The sequence below is a fragment of the Cyprinodon variegatus genome, unplaced genomic scaffold (assembly GCF_000732505.1).
Source record: "Cyprinodon variegatus isolate N-32 unplaced genomic scaffold, C_variegatus-1.0 Scaffold72, whole genome shotgun sequence".
NCBI lineage: Eukaryota > Metazoa > Chordata > Actinopteri > Cyprinodontiformes > Cyprinodontidae > Cyprinodon > Cyprinodon variegatus.
The window spans coordinates 1,289,121-1,306,496 of NW_015150525.1; the positions used below are offsets into that span (position 1 = coordinate 1,289,121).

Below are 17,376 nucleotides of genomic sequence, written 5' to 3' on the forward strand. Positions count from 1 at the left end.
AATTGAGATTTTACATGATAACTATGCTTTCTTCAATATTATTTCAACTTAGAGGGATAGAGAGGACTGGGTAAATGCATGACTGTGTCTGGATCCCTGATAATGAGTTAAATCATAAATAGATAAACAGGTTTACTTCATTTTAATTGGTATTGTTAAAGAAACCAGCTTGATTTTCTCAATATGTGAAATTCTTCCCCACTGGATTAAATGGAATCAATCATGAGGTTTATGAGAAACACTGAAAATATTTATATGGAGAATCCAGACAACAGTGAGATCTTTGCAGGTAGTAGCTCAGAGCGTGAGAGCAAAACACGGACCACAAGAGGAGAGGCTTGTAAACAGAGCTGGTTAACAGAGAACTCACAGCAGGATCTAATAAGGAAGTAACTTCACAAAGAAATTCAGAGGCCCAGGGGAAAAACCCAAACAAATCTAGTACGACACAAAACTACAAAAGAATGACTCAAAATGTCAAAACCCAAAAAGACCAGAATACAAATCCCCACAAAGAAAAAAAAAAGCTGAGTGAGATCACAAAAACCACAACTCACAATAGCCAAATCTAAACCAAAGTCCCTACATCATAACAGACCAAGCCGTCCCTTACTTTTATTTTCAGCTTTTGGTTTCTGTTTTCCTGTTTAATCCGTCCCTAAAGTGTACGAGCTGAAAACAGCAAAAGGAGAAGATATAATTGGTGACAAAACTCTGTCCTGTGATGGACCTGACCCTTCCTCCTGTTTCACCTCACTGGAAAAACGATCTAGAAACGAGTACAAATGTCTTAAATTAAGTGTATTTACCCTTGATTAAGTAGGAAAATGAGATGATTAGCCAATGTAATGAGTATTTTTACTCTTAAAAAAAGATAATTAGATAATATGCACTTGAAATAACTTATTTTAAATGTAAATTGTCTTGTTCCATATGCAAAATGTCTATTTTACCTTATCAATTCAACAATAAAAGCCCTTATTTTAAGAAAAAATTACTTTTCTAGATTTTGACTTTTTCCAGTGCTCAAATGGCTATGACAGTCTCTGCTGGCTAGAAGTATGATAAGTATGGAGTCATTTTGTTCCATTATTGATGCAAGCAAAGAACATGTCTGCTAGAGGAATGCGTGGAAAACAACAACACATTTTTTAAATAAAAAGTAAAAAAAAGAAGAAAAAAGAAGAAGATGCGATTCAGAAACGAAACTTTGAAAAACGTTTAATTAAAACATTTTTTAAATATTTCATTTCTTAAAGGCATTTCTTTAAATGCAATTATTTAAAAAACATTTCTATTTTTTGTTTTTCAACATTTATTTGACAGATTTTATACTTTTAGGTCTGACATATTTTATATATATATATATATTTTTTTTTTTTTCTGTTTTATTTTTTATAAATATACATTTTTTTTTCTTTGATGAATGCAATACGCTTCCATGTTTTATTCTATAGTACCCTTCAAATTATGACTTATAAAATGTTTTTTTTTTTTTTCAAATTAACATTTAAAGCATATCCTTTACATGCAGCAATACTGAAGTCCAATAAACTTCTTTTAATTTCGTTCAGTCGTCTTTATGAAAAAAATCTTGTCCAGAGGTTTGAAAACCCAAAATGCCTCTTCTCTTTTTTAAGTAAGTTAGTTAGGTTTAAATATCTTCATAATAAATCACGTTTCATTTTACTAGAAGGTTAAAAGAATCGATCATTTTTAAAGCTTAATGATGTCTATACAAAAAAAAGTTTCATTTTTGGTACTTCCTAATTCATTACCTAAAAGATACATATTTAAAAATATATATATATTTTTTCTTTGACGTACCACATTACAACCTAAGTTTTAGTCCAACATGTTTATTTGTTTGGTTTATTCAATAACTGTCAAGGGAAAGTTACATTTTTACAAAAACAGGTGTATTCTGGATTATTAACTTTGCTATAAAGAATCTACTATTGTTAGTCACCTATCAAATTATAAGTGCCATATTTGAAATAAGAGTTCGTCTGAATTAATCTGCATGCAAAAAAGGGAAGTGAAAAAGTATTATACCATGTCACTATAGCAGAAGTCAACGTCACCGTTATGTTGGCTAATGGGCTGCGACACATACAGCTGCCAGAACCCAAGTAGGAAATATTTCTTTGCTCCAGCGTCCAGAAAGTGTTAAAAAAAAACTTTCATAAAACTGAATTGCACAGATAAAGATGTAAGGTAGGCATCCCCAAAGTCCGTCCTTGAGGGCCGCTGTTCTGCAAGTTTTAAAGGTTGCCCTGCTTCTGCAAAGCTAATTTTCATTGATTGCTGATTAACAGGCTTTTGCTGAACTGCAATCATCAGAATCAGCTGTGCTAAAGCAGGGAAACATCTAAAGCCTGCAGGACAGCGGCCCTCGAGGACCGACTTTGGGGATGCCTAATGTAAGGGGTGAGTAAGAGGACAGACCCGTCCGTGCCACATGTATGAACGAACTGGATACATAAACAGACAGATGTCAGCTGGAAGGGGGGCAGATTTTATGTAGCTTGAGGATTAGACTGCTGGTTATGTCTGGAGCGTGGTTTGTCTTTATACTGCTCACACATGGAAGAAGATGAGTGATAAATCAGCTGTGATAGGATCAGACTGGTTAAAGCTCCCCCCAAAGACCCTTTCTTAAGCTGCTTGCCGATCCTTCTTAGACCCCAGAGCTTCCTTTAGATTCATTAGAGACGGTGTTAGTATCTCTGCCCCTAATATTAAATCTATCTCACCCCCCTGACCTCTCCTTCCTGAACCAGACATGGAATAAATACAATAATCCCTCCCCCCAAACACCCCCACTAGGCCTTTATTCCCCCTCTCTATCTACTGCCACGCAGACACATCCTCTTTAACCTGAGAGACACCGCCAATCTGTCCCACACCCACTGTCTCAGAAACAGAAAAACATCCACCCACATCCAGTAATTCCTGTCCCAGCCCAGTTTGCGATTGCACACGTCTATGTTTCAGGTTACTTCAGATAACGGTGAAAGTTTAAAGCATCATGGGAGAATAAAGAAAAAGAGCTAAATTATTTTAGACTACACACAAACGATGCTGTGTGGGGAAGACAAAGTGCCCTGCTTCCCATCTTTCACCTGCTTATCGATCCCTGCAGCAGTGAGAGTTAATACAGCCTCTTTAAATGGATGTTTACATAGTGCGGTTCTGAGTTCCCTTCCTCTTCTGCTGTCGGCTGCACTGATGCAAATCCCTGAGGACGGGAACTTTCTATTTCTTTTCATCCTCGCCTCGCATCACTCTCTGTTGAAGCAAGGTCGTTTGGAAGGTAAAAACCCTGCATGTTTTTCCGGCAAAGCAGAAACAAGCCCAACTTGTCCGTCAGACACACAACACCAGAGCCAACGATCATGTTGGGACAACACACCCTGGCTCTTGGCATCAACACTCTGCAGGAGGATCGGATGCTAATGATTGTTTATGGCACTACTTCATCATAGTCTCTGCGCTGGAAGGTGGAGAAAAATAAATCATTTTAAAGTCAGGTACGGCAGGATTGAGCAGTAATTGACTAGTAACAGGAGTGTCATGGTTTCAGACTGGAGAGGGTCACAAAGTCTTTTCTAATGCTGCGTCATAGAGAAGAAATCTGAGACGAAAAAAGTGGAACGTATTATCAATACATCATATCCAGACAACACAGTTTTATGCTAACAAATAATACTTCTTCTTTGTAGAGCAGGAACTAGACCAAAGAAATCTAAAAAACTAAACGGGACGTTTGAAAACACTCATGAGACAAATTGATTTTTTTTTTGTAAATAAAGAGCTTTAGCCAAGACGTTCTCGTCTGTCTATGCCTGAACCCTCAGCTATGATTATGGCCTATTTTGGTGTTGTGTTGGTCTAGTAGTTAGAGCCCTAGGCAGCCTGCACTCTGGGTCTCTGAGCAAGACCCTTAACCCCACACTGCTCCCCACGCTCCCCCTGATCACCCTAAAGGGATGGGTTAAAATGCAGAGGTAAATTTCTCCAATGTGAGATCAATAAAGTTCAATTGTTATTGTTATTTTTAGGTGGAGACCCTGGATACCTTCACATTTGCTTCCTCCAATTTGTTTAACTCTTATCAACTAATGGAAACTTGATTAAGGGTGATGCTCTTTAGTGTCACAGTAAGCTGAGCTACTTTAGGCATTAGGGAATCTCTTTTTTGAGATTTCTGGTATGTTACACTGGAGAACACCCCAGTGATCACCCAGAACGTACTGAAAGTGTTGTGTATACCAAAGGTATGTAATTCCAGTTCCTGCAGGCCACTATCCTGCAACTTTTAGATTAATCTTTGGTTCAACACACCTGAATCAATTGGTTGAATTACCTCCTCAGTATGCATTCAATTTCTCCAGAGTCCTCCTCATCTTTTAATTTCTTGAAACAGTTATTCTGGTCTAAGGACGCATCTTAAGGGCTGTGTATACTTCCGCAGCAGTGTGTTGTAGTTAGCTTGTCGCATGTATGATGCAGATTTTTTTTATTTATACCCAATTTTGAGCATGGCTTGTGCTATGGTAATCCATGCCACAACGGACAATCACGAACTAGGTAGGATTGTCCAAGTAGGATTGTTCAACACAGATCACCTGTGAGTGTTCCTGAAAGACTGGCCATCAGGCGGAGTGTTTTGGCTTCGGGTGTAAACAAACAGACCGCGGCACAGAGCTACAAACTAGCGTCCTGTGCAGTGTCTGGGATAGTGTGCCAGGCATTGTGGACGGCACTACAGCCAGAGTTTCTGCCATTAGGTACCAAACAGGAAGTAGAATTGACCAATCACAGGCCTCCGTTCTCTCCTACCTGCGACGCTATCTGCGGCACTGTCTGTGGTCACCTGCAATCTGTGGAGGTGTATCTGAGTGTCTGCAGAAGGTGGGGGAGCATATCTGCTTTAACTGCGACAAACATGCAGACGACCTGGTCTCTGAGGATAAAGCAGGCTCTAAACTCCATACCGACCTTCAGGAGTTGGATTTGCAAACCCCTGGTGTATAACCTCTGACCTGGGACAGCTTGGGATTTACCCGATATTGAGTGTACCCTAACCGATGCAGAAGATAATAGTTGGAGGGATTGACTTTCAAGGGGCCTTTCAGTAATTCGTTTGATGAGTAGACCATTGGTAGGCCAACTTCTCTGTGGAGGGGATTTTCTTTCCCAAAACAAAAGTAAAAATGTAGAGTAAATCATTGTTTTTTCCCCAGCCAGTAATAGGAGGATAAATAAAAGTTTGTTATTCCTGTAAGTGAGTCTGAAATTCCAGTATAGGGAACTTCTTCACCCAACAGAGGGTTGAGCCATAACATTTCCACAGAAGTAAAAAAAAAGGAAAGTCCCCAGCAGGCTACACAAGAAGACCTCCCTTTTCACGGACCCCATCCTACTTCTTCTATTTCATGTTCTTTCACTTTTATTATTTTCTCTGCTTCCACCCATGCCACTTTACCATGACTGTTGGAATCCCCTACTGATCACCGGCTGGGATTTCCTCTCCTGTTCGTTCATAGTACTCAGCCTCTAGAGTCTGCAATGCAAACAAGCAAGTAAAGACTTGTTTGTGAGTTGTGTAAATCTCGCTTTTAGGACTTGAACAGAGGCCAATGAAACCAGACTTAGTCGTGGCTTCAGTTGGGGCGTTCCCCCAGCAGGGATAGGAATACTTAGTAAATGTAAATGTTGGAGGTGATGCCAATGTCTGTTTTCCAATTGGAACATGGATAGAGAACAGAATGAAAGCCAAAGACAGGAAAAGGAGTTTCCTCTTTTGGCTTCCTTTCTTTCTGTCTCCCTACATTGACCTTAAAAGTACCACGAGTGGGGCGTCCTCTTATCTGAACCCTTCCCTGTGTTCAACACATCCCTGCCTATCAAAGACGCCGTTCCAGCTCTTCCCTCAACCTCTTTATCTGCAAGTTCAGTCGCTGTCGTTCACACATACTTAAATTTGTCCTCCTGTTTCAGGGCAGTCATCAGAGTATTCCTTATGTGCATGCTTTCCTCTTGTTTGAACGCATTTGTACCCCTTTATCTGAAGTTTAGATCTTACAGAAAAAAAGCTTATTTTCCCGTGGATCTTAGCGCATGCTCAGGGAGAACATGCAAACTCCATGCAGAAAGACCCCGGGCCGGGAATCGAACCCGAAACCCTCTTGCAGCAGTGCTACCCACTGCCTCACTGAGCAGCCCATGTTTTTCAATATTTGCCTAATTGTTTATCATTTTCTTTAGTTCCTGGCCTTATTCTGTAATTTTGACATTTAGGGCTTGCCATATCAGTCCATTTTCATGTGCCCATCTTTTTCATGGGTTTTTAATTTCTGTCAGGAACAAAATGGTCAATAAAGGTTTGTTTGATTTGTTCTGATATCGTGTCTGGTTAATATTGGTATTGATCAATAATAGGAATATCCCGATTACACTGTTTTGAGTTCTGATATACCAATACTGCAGACCGACACCAATATTAACCCAATGCAATATAAGCAGGGGAAAAAAAGCATACCTTTGTTATCAGTTTGTAGTATTGGGTGATTAATAAAGTCAATAGAATCACTCAAACGGAGAACAGGATAACAGGTATGACAACATTTATTATTAACCACTTGGTTACATAAACGTTAAACAGAAGGGGAGTGTTTCTATTAGCATGCTGATATCGGATATCTGATATCGATATTGGATCATTCAGAGTGAATACTTAAAGCAGCAACATTGACATTGCATCAGGAATTAAAACGTTGAATCAGGGCGACCCCTAGTTATCAATATGATCTCTGTTTATGTTCTCCTGTTGCTCTAGTTCTTTAATCTTAAGATTATTTTATAATGATAGCACTCTACCACTCTCTTAATTCTCCTCACCTAATTGTCTCCACCCCCAATTTAAATGTATTCCTTTAGTTATTTGTTTAATTATTCATTTATTTTTACATTTTTGTTTTAATTTCTGCCTTTTTGTACAAATGAGGAGTTGCGGTGCCTTCAGGCTTTAACTTCTACCTATAGACAACTTTACTTCTTCCATTAAGCTATTTCTGACTGGTTGAATAAGGTCAGAGTTTTAATGTTTTCAATTTTTTTACTTGCACAGAGTTGCCTTTAAAATCAGTACATTTTAATTTATAAAGGAACATATTTTATCTATTCCCCTCCCTGCTATAATATTGAACTGGGAAGATAAGACGAAATTTACAAAAATGTAACAAATTAGTTAAAAATGATTATAATTAAATAAAGAACCAATTAATCATACTTATTAAGCATTCATTTATTTCTCCATTTCTTGTTATTTATGTCTATTTTGGTCCTCCATAAGTGAGAGCTGTTAACCAGAATAAAAGAAACGTCTTTAAGATTAATATGAACCAAAAAGACGAGAACTTTTAGAAATTGTAAACATAATACCAGCTGTCAAACATGGAGGTGGAAGTATGATGGTCCTGGTAGATTAAAAACCATGAATTTTGATCATAATTAGTAAATTCTTAAGATGAATCCCAAAAACACACAGCCACCCAGCAGCAGTTTGTTGCCTTTAACCCCTTGAAGCCTGAATTGATTTACATGTACATAAAAATAATACATTTTTTGCATGTTTTTCCCTTTACTGAGATGCTAAAATAAAATGGTTAATGTTACTAAATAGATAAAAATGAAGGTAAAATATATTTTGTTACAGTAGTTATAACATACACTGTGCCTAGCACTGGGGTGATGCAAAAAATCTATGGTGGCTGTTTGCCTACGCTGCAAAAATGTTTGAAAATGAGTAAAGATGTCTTAAAATAAGTGTCTTTAATCTTTATATATGTAGGAAAATTAGATGATCTGCCAATGGAATGAGCAATTTTGCCCTTAAGATAAGATAATTAGATATTATGCACTTCAAATAAGAGACTGAAGTTGTTTGATTTTCTTATTTTAAATGTACATTGTCTTGTTCCAATGGCAAAGTGTCTCACTTACCTGCTCAGTTCAAGGAAAAAGGCTGTTATTTTAAGAAAAAGTGACTTACTTAGATTTACAATTTTTGCAGTGTAATACAAGCCGTTTGTTGCTTATTACACTGGAAAAACAATCTAGAAATAAGAAAATAAATTCAATTGTATTTACCCTTAATTTGAGTAGTTAAATTAGATGATTTGCCAATGCAATGAGTATGTTTACTCTTAAAATAAGATATTTAGATAAAACATATTTAATATTAGACAATGCAATTCTGTTTTCTTATTCTAAATGTAAATTGTCTTGTTCCATTGGCTAAATGTCCCTTTTACCTCCTCAATTCAAGAAAAAAAATGCACTTGTTTTAAGAAAAAACGACTTATCTAGATTCTGATTTTTTCCAGTGTAGCAACAACTGGCATGAAAGGGTTAAATTGTCTGAAAAGCTTAAGGCACCTGTGTTACTAATTAGGGCTAAACATGATGTGATGCAGGGATTAAAACCTTTTGCCGTACTAATAATCTAGTCCTTCCTATTTTAGCATAATATCTCAAATTAAAATAACTATTTTATGTATTTAAACATGAAACACTTGGTTTGAATGAAAAATACATTTCCAGAAGAAAATGGTGTTTAGATAGATGATCAGGGCAATTCTACATTTCTTTTAGGAGCTTCCTTCCATGAGGAACATGTAAAACAGCTGTGCTTATCTGTGCAGTTTTACCGTCTGTCTATTTTCTTCCTACTGTTGCACTGGGCTGCGTCACTGCTGAGGAGAAGTAAGATCTGGAGCTGGGAAAAACCTCCGACCACAAGAAAGTGTTGAAGGCAGGAGTGACACAGACTTACATTCTGTTTGTGGAACTGGTCTAAAAGCGGAGAACAAACGGCGACTATTTTAAGACGTTTCTGTGGAAGCAGCTCCGTTCATGTTTTTTCTCAGAAGCATATGAGACTCGAACATTGTACATGTGGGAAGCTTTTTACGCTTTTAAAAGCTTTAAGGGTGTAAATGCAGGGAGGCTGTCCATTATAACCTCTTAACATAGTTCTATGCTATATATTCTGAATCCATTAAGAGGCTCGAAGGAAATCCTTATGTTTCAAACAGTTGGATTTCGGTTAAATCAGGGGATTTTCTTTGTAGCTTTATGTGTTGGCTGTGTTTAAAGGAATCTGGCTCAAAATGAGGGCTTTCAATTCTTTTTTTGATTAAGCAATTAACAATAAGACATGATTCTGCAAAGAATTTAAACCAACTGAGGCTAAAGTGGGCCTTTTGATGACTTAGATAGAGAATATTAATCGACATAAAAGGTTTTTCGTCTTGAATGCAGAATTTGTATATATATATATATATATATATATATATATATATATATATATATATTGGAGAGTTGTTGTATAAGAACTGTTCTAAGTGGTTTCAGCTAATGGCATGTGTTACACTGGAATAAATCAAAATCTAGATAAGTAATTTGTTCTTAAAACAAGTGCATTTGTTCTTGGATTAAGGAGGTAAAAGTGCCATTTTTCCATTTTTCGAACAAGACAATTTACACTTAAAATAAGAAAACACAATTGCATTGTCCTATTTCAAGTGCATATTATCTAATTATCTTTGTTTAAAAGTAAAAATACTAATTCCATTGGCAAACTTTCTCATTTACCTACTCAAATTAAGGGTAAATACACTTAATTTAGGACATTTTCACTTTTTTCTAGATTTTTTTCCCAGTGTATTTATACTAAAGTTAAGGATTAATCGATTACAATTTTATCAACCATCAATTAATCGCATTCCTTCCTTTGGAGTTCCTTTCATTGATTCTATTAATTGTTTCAGTTCTATAACATGTTAATCTGTCAACTATGATTTTGATTAATTATATAAAGTTTAAAAAAACAATCCACTGTACCTTTTTCTTCCCAAGTTTGAAGGCATTTCGCTTCCAATCCAGGAAGGTTTTTCAATTTAAAATGTCTGGGTTAGCGTTTAGATCCAGGCTTTTATTGAATAGCCCAACTAAAGCCTTGTAATGGCTTACAAAACACGCACATTGAAGCAGGAAAACCAGCTCCACCCCTTAATAATGGAGGCCTTGAGGTCGTTATTGGTCTGCAATAAACGATACTGGCCTATTCCTCTGAAAAGGCAGTCGTTCAGGGTCATTGTTGGGCTGGCTGACCTGGCCCTTTTGATTAATAATCAGAAGGCAAAAGGTAAAGAGGTTTAAATACAAATTTAATCCAGATAAAGGTAAATTTATTCCAGTTGAGGACTTTGGGATAAAAGGAGATAAAATATTTTTAATTTTGAATGCAAAATGTTTATATGTTTTTGTTTTTACATTTTTGTTTGATCAGTCTCTATACTCCAATCAATTACTTGATTCATCACAATTAATCCATTAATTTGCCAGCCCTGGTTAACATTAGTTTATCCACCTTAACATAATGATATTTATAGTAATATTTATAAGAAGGAATCTTGCTGGTTGTATATGTGATTCTAGTTTCAGCCACTAGATGGAGCCAATATGCTTGGAATGTTTTATCAGTCCGGCTCACTGACTGGTTCCTGTGTGTTTGTCCCCTCAGACTGCAGCTACACCTGTCACCTGGAGTGTGAGCGTCGGGTCCAGCTCGACTGCAACCAGAGGGACAGAGAGGCAGCAGAAAGCCCAGATCCCAAAGGACACGCCTCCTCCTCCTCCTCCTCCTCTTCCTCTGCAGCTCCTCTGCGTAAGGTGAGATAAGCAGGATTAATTGAGAAGAGTGGACGACTTACAGATAGGTGTCCATGACTCAGCTCTTTATCGATAATAGCAGGGCTCTCTCTGCGTCATGCCCACGCTCTTACATAACCATCATCCTCTTGCACAATAGGCCGTCCAGCAGTACGTCAGGTAGCTTATATTCTCACAGAATGTTCTCCGAACAGGACGCTGCTTTAGATCATCACCTGCCTCCTTCATCCTCCTCTGCTGCTGACTCTTTAGACCCCCCCCCACCCCCTTTTCTTTGTTTCTCTCCGGCTCCTCTCTCCGACAGCTTTATCGAATCACTGCTGGGCCATGATGCTCTCACTTCCTCACATCCTGTCAGATGGAGGAAGCCAATTAGGTTAATCAGTGTTCCCTCAAGGGACATCAGTCACGGCAAAGCAGCATTTCCTCAACATGTTTCCTCTGATCTATGACAAACTGGCAGAGCCAATTAAGAGGGAATGTTTGGTCAACATGACCACTTTTCTTGTTTAGGTCAAGTCATTTCTCAACAGTGAGGTAGCAGATTAATCCTCCAAAAATCTTCCTCAACAGGAGTTCATGTTAATTAAATTAATCTGTTCTAAATGCATTAGGAGTTAGTGTTGCACCCAACGTTTGTCTAACCCACCATGGGAAAGCCTGGTAACAGTACTAGCACTTTAAGGGAATAGATTACAGGTTTTAATATTTGTAGAAGTAAAAAGAAAGAACAGTTTTGGCTTTTATACTTTTCCTGATCTGCATCAGCATAGAAAAAATAGAAAACATATATGGGTTTGACCTTCTAGACCAGAGATCACAGATCTGGACCCAACCTGATTTCAAACATTTATAAATTACCACGTTGTCCGACGGCAGAGTCTAATTTCACTTGCGCCACTTCTCCTGTTTGTACGGTAAAGCCCTCCGGCTCCAGGCTATACGTGATGCAAATTATCCAATGAGCTGCTGTCAGTCTGGGTTGCTGCTGCTGCTACTTTTAGACACAGCAGGCAAACCTGTGGCAAGCCGGGCGATGGGAAAGAAGGAGAAGATGATGAGAAAAAGAGAGCAGAGAAAGTGTGGACTGCTGGAAGAACTGTGGTGAACTGGTGAAAGAAAAGTGAAATGTTGTGTTCAATGATGACCCTGAACATTTAGAGGATGTTTGGCTCAACCTGCTGCTATGAAGCAGGATTCTCCACCATGAACAGAATCAAAAATAAATATGGATCCAGGCAAAGAATGAGCACCTTGATATGTGCTTTAGAATGGCTTAGTCTCCATTCAAACCCAGGTTTAAAGCCTTGCAGGGCAGCATAAAGCCCACTGCTCTCATTAAGACAGGAAAACGAAAAATGGTCAGTTCAGGTGATTCTCAAAATGCTGAAAAACCAGGAAACTGATCAGAGCTCGGGGCTTCAGGGAGCCAATAAGAAAACACAGAAGGAGACAGTGTCACTTAATGTCTGGATTAGAGCTGCACAGTGCAAAATATGCAGTTTTTATTGCAATATCAATGTTTGCAGATACAGCAAATGTAAAGAAGTTTAATATATGCAAATTCTGCGTGAATTTATTTGGTCCTTTGGAGGAGCTTTCAGTGCCCTGATGCATCATCTTAATAGATGGGATTAAACTTCTCAAGTGTTGTGAGGAACATTTGAAGGCAAATAAAGAACTTGGAAAATGTGATTTAATTAAGTTAATTAATCATCTTTACTCATCAGAAGTGAGAAATAAACTCAGGAAGAGGTTGTCCTATCTTGCTAAACAATTTATTAAATATTATTAACTGGTCTTTTGTGCAGTTTATTAAAAAATTAAGTGAAAAAAAGTGACTTTTTATCTTGAGAGAAGCAGCCAATCAGACGTCAGGGTTCCTATGGAAGCTGTCCTAGTCCCGCCCACTGGGTCGAATATGATAGTTTAAATAATTTTATGATGGGAAAATCAGTAAATAGATAATAAAAATAAATCATTTTAATGAAAATGAGAGATTTATTTATATAATTTCACAATTTAAAAAAAGTATATTTAATTATTCAGTTTTTCATTTTATAATTTAATGATATATATTATATAATTTAATGGTATATTTGATTGTTAAATGATTTATTAAATATTATTAAGTGGTACATTTATTGCTTTGATAACACATAATACATATTTATGTCATGCTATTTTAATTTAATTAATTTTGTCCCCCTTAAACCTCCATATTCAAGCTTATGCTTTTTCACTTGTTTTTTCCACTGTTATCAATTTTAGTTCAGTTTTATTGGATTTATATTTTAAAAAATGGCTTTTTATTTATGATACCCCTACAGTGTTTTCTCCAAAGCAGTCTCTACCTCCAAAATGCCCTTTAAACATAGTTGACTGAATTTTAAAGCACAACAAACAGCAAGCTGATCATGATGCCTCCTGAAAGAGGAAAACATGAAAAATCTCTGCTTTGCACACGGTTGAACCCAGTGACTGAGGTTTGTTTCTGTCTACGCTGTGGTTTGGCTCAGAATACTGCAGCAGTGCTACAGACCAGAGGGAAAAACCGGCTGTTTATTTCCTGCTGTCCCCCGCTTATTTTTCATTTTTTTATTGCCTCTGTTTCATTGCTGTATCTCTGTATCCGCTTCCTTTTTTTCACCCCGTCTTTTGTTACTTTGTGTTTGTTTCAGCAGGAATTGATCCCCTCCCTCACAGATGGTCACAATTCAAAGCATCGGCTGCACTTTATTGATCCGAGACCCCCAGGCGTGTGTGTGTGTCTGATTTTTGCATCCGAATCCTTTCTTGCTTTTTTCACTGTTTGCAAGTAGGCCGAAGCAGATCTGCATTTAGTCCCCCTATGAGACGAATCGAAGCTTAAGATAGATGCTGATTAAAACTGTCACTAAAATGGCTCAGATGCAGCAGGAAACCAGCCAGGACTGCATTTATGTAGAAAAGCATCTTACAGAAGCAGCATGCAAATGCAATCAATATGAAGGTTGAAGGGGGAGGCTTTAGCTCTTTTCTGACAAGGGAGGTCACAACCAGAGCCAGAGGTCAGGGGGGCTGCAGTCACCTTCCCTGTATTGTTAAGTCAGGTTCTGTATTGTTGTAAAGCACATGGATTTGGAAACCACTGTTTTAGCAAAAGCATATCAGTGAATTACACCACAATTGAAAAGATCAATTATTTCCATCGTATGTTGTATAGATACGTTTGATTTAGAGTTTAACAATTAAAGCATCTCATGAAGGCTTATATCTAAAGAACAAACACAGCTGTCTGACAGAAATGATGTCAACGAGGGTAGGCCTCAAATACTAACAGTGAACCAGGAGACTGTTTATATCATCTTTTGTGCAATTTATTGAAAAAATTAAGTGAAAAAAAGAGACATTTTTCCATAATTTATCTTTACCTTTATCCTTTGCCGAGGTTTCTACCAGACTTTTTCCTTCCACTCAACTTTCCAACATATGTTAGAAACTCTGTGAACGAGCCTCTGTAGCCACAACCTGTCAAGCTAGCAGTCTTCCTCATGACCAAAAATGTTACATTATTCTATTGAAAATGATCAGAACTTAAATTTTAAATTGTACTCTGTACAAAATTATATAACTGTCTTGTCCCAGGATATGTGTGTATGTGTATGTCTGTGTGGCCATGTCTTTAATACCTGGTGGGGACAATTTCCTAGGAATATGCTACATTTTGGGGACTCATAGGTACTTGTGGGGACCAACAACTGGTCCCCATAAGGAAAGTTTCTCTTCTTGGGGTGAGGGTTAGGTTTAGGACTAAGGTGTGAATTGAGTTTAGGTTAGTTTTAGGGATAGGTATGTGTCGGTAATGGTTAGGGTTAGGGCAAGGGTCATGGTTAGGCCATATAAATTAGTGGGAAATGAATGGAAGTCAATGGAAGGTCCCCACAAGGATATTGTGACACAACATGTGTGTGTGTGTGTGTGGCTATTTGATTCCTGAGCTAATGGAAGGTCGAAATATATTATTAAATAAAAAAAATTTAGTATCCCATTAAATAAATGCATGAACCATGATTTGAAATAAAATGTATTTATTTAATAAATTATAAAATGTACACGTAGATACTAAAATGTCCCATTAAACAAATAAAAATAACATTTGAAGTGAATTAAAGGTCACAGCTCCAACTTTTTGGACAAAAAAAAACATGCGCAAGGCGCATAGAGCGGTGCAGAGAAAAAGTATTAATTTAACAAAAAATATAGTATATAAATAATACATTTTGATGGGTCCTTAATCTACAAATGCTTACTTCTGTTATGAGGCCAATTTTGCGGTCAAAGGCATAGGGCAGGATGAACTTTTTCCAGGTCAATCATCAAAATAAGTGGTCCTCCTAATTGCCAATCATTCCGGTGATGTGTCTGCACATGCGCACTTTCAGGCGTATATGTGTGGGGAGCTACGGTTTCAGACAGTCATTGAAACTCACCTTTCTTTTGGTTCTTTAAAAATGGCCGAGGGTCTTAAAAAAAAGTGTCTGCAAAGGGTTTGAGAAGAAAAGAAACGATACAAAAGAGAGAAACGAGACCAGAGTGTATTTTTGGGAGATTCTTTCACGCGATGGTGTACACTGAAAGCACAGGTCAGGCTTCCCACTGATGCCTCGGTTGCAGAGTTTCTACTTGACAGGGCTGTCAACTCTCACAGTGTATTCTCATTATGAGTTCGTATGAAATCGTACGAAAAGTTATGCACCGTAATTTCGTATGTTTTGGACGTTTTTTTTCGTCGTATGCGCTAACATAGAATTTAACATACAATTAACCCTAACCCTGACCCTAACCCTAAGATATAAAACAGCAAGCAACGTAATTAGAGACATGAAGAAGTAATTATTGCACTGTTTTTGCAAGTTTTACGTCTGCCTGCGCATGCGCACTGATCTGTTTTTTTGAGGAAAAACGTCCAAAATGTACGAAATAGTGTGCATAACTTTTCGTACGATTTCATACGAACTGATAATGAGAATATGTTGACTCTCACCTATTGGGCATGAGCCTCACGTATTTCAGTGTCTTCACCCGCTCTCACTCCATATCCGCAATTTTTCACGCCAAAAAATTACGGACATTAATACTCAACTCCATTCCACTTATTTATATTTATAAACACTATGGTGATAAAAATCCAGTTTGCGTTTTCAACACATCCTTAATGCTTAAGGCCAATTTATGCTTGTGACGCATAGCCTCTGCAATTGTCAAATCTGTCTTTGCGCACCTAAAAAAATCCTGACTACGCGTCGGAGGGACGCAAACTGACGCAGATCTCAAGCGCTAGTTTGCAGACAAAAAGCTGCTGTGATTGGTCCTTGGTATGCCTTTCCGGCTGTCTGTTTGGTCGTCCTCCTCGATTCGGTGCCATTTTTAAAAACCGAGGAACAACTACAATGGACAACTACAACGAAAGGTTAATCGAGGAGGTTCGGAAGTACAGGTACTTGTACGATGCCTTAGACAAATGATATAAACATGCCAAGGTCTCTGCCAAAGCGAAGTTCTCGTGACCATCCGCCAAAGTTCTCGCGAGTTCTCCAATAGGCTCCCCCTTGAGCTTTTGTGGGAAACTGCTGTGCGTCCCTAGAAATTCCAGACCGACGATGCAGAAGCATACCAGCAAAACTGGTTCGCGACCAGACCAAAGAGACATTTGATGTGTGCGGTAGCAGAAGTCTAATCTGCCCTTAACACATAATGTGATGCCAGGTTCATATCCAGTCCGTATTTTTGCACCCGCCCTCCTTTTCACTGTGCTGACAGCCGAGGAGGTGAGGGACTTACATCAGATATTAAAAAAATACCAGCATTTCTGAGTGATTATTAAGTAACTTAGTTAACTAAGATAATCCACTTTTTAATTATTGAAGATTATAAAATATACAGCATTTAGCTTAAATTATCAATGTGGAGACTGTGTGTATGATCACATCAAAAGGTTTCTTTTCTCTTTACCTAATGATTTTTGCTCTAATTTAGAATCCTAATTTGGTCCCAATTTTGGTCCATGTTCTGCTCAAAAGTTAAATCACTGCTCAGTTTAGTTTAATAATCTCCGGTTGGATTTTAGGATTAATTAAACAAACACAAAACTAAACAAAATTCTTAAAGCTTCAGGTTTTGCCTCAAAAACCCATAGGGGCTCCACAAAAAGAAGAACAATTGCATTGTATTTTCCAAAAGATCAGCAACCAAAGAAAAGACCAACCACATTAAGAGAGAATGTGCAGAACTACTCAGTTATGCAGGATTGATATAAGAGGAACCAGAGGGATGTTCTTATTTTATTATTACTTATCCTATTCATTTATTCTTATTTTGGTCCATTAAATATGTTTAAAAACTTAAATTACATCACATCTACCAGAATCAAACATTAATGGAAGCGCTGTCTTGTGTCATGGTGAGTTTTTATAAAATCTGCAGCCTCCTAGAAGGTCTGAATAGTTTAGCTGTTTTGTCAATTGTAAAAAAAAAACAAACTAATAAGATAATTACTTACCGTATTTTCACGACTATAAGGCGCATATAAACGTCTTTATATGTGCCCTATAGTGCGGTGCGGCCTATGTGTGTTGTTACTGCGGATGTTGT

At 37.6% G+C, this 17,376-nt stretch overlaps 1 protein-coding gene across 1 annotated transcript in view; it reads left to right on the top strand.

Moving 5' to 3' along the window:
* The window catches only part of rassf5 (Ras association (RalGDS/AF-6) domain family member 5), a 67,023-nt gene that overhangs the window by 25,934 nt on the left and 23,713 nt on the right, over positions 1–17,376 (top strand). The window contains exon 2 of the mRNA XM_015372471.1: positions 10,595–10,743. Coding sequence (XP_015227957.1) covers positions 10,595–10,743 — 149 coding nt within the window. The remainder of the gene's footprint in view (positions 1–10,594; positions 10,744–17,376) is intronic.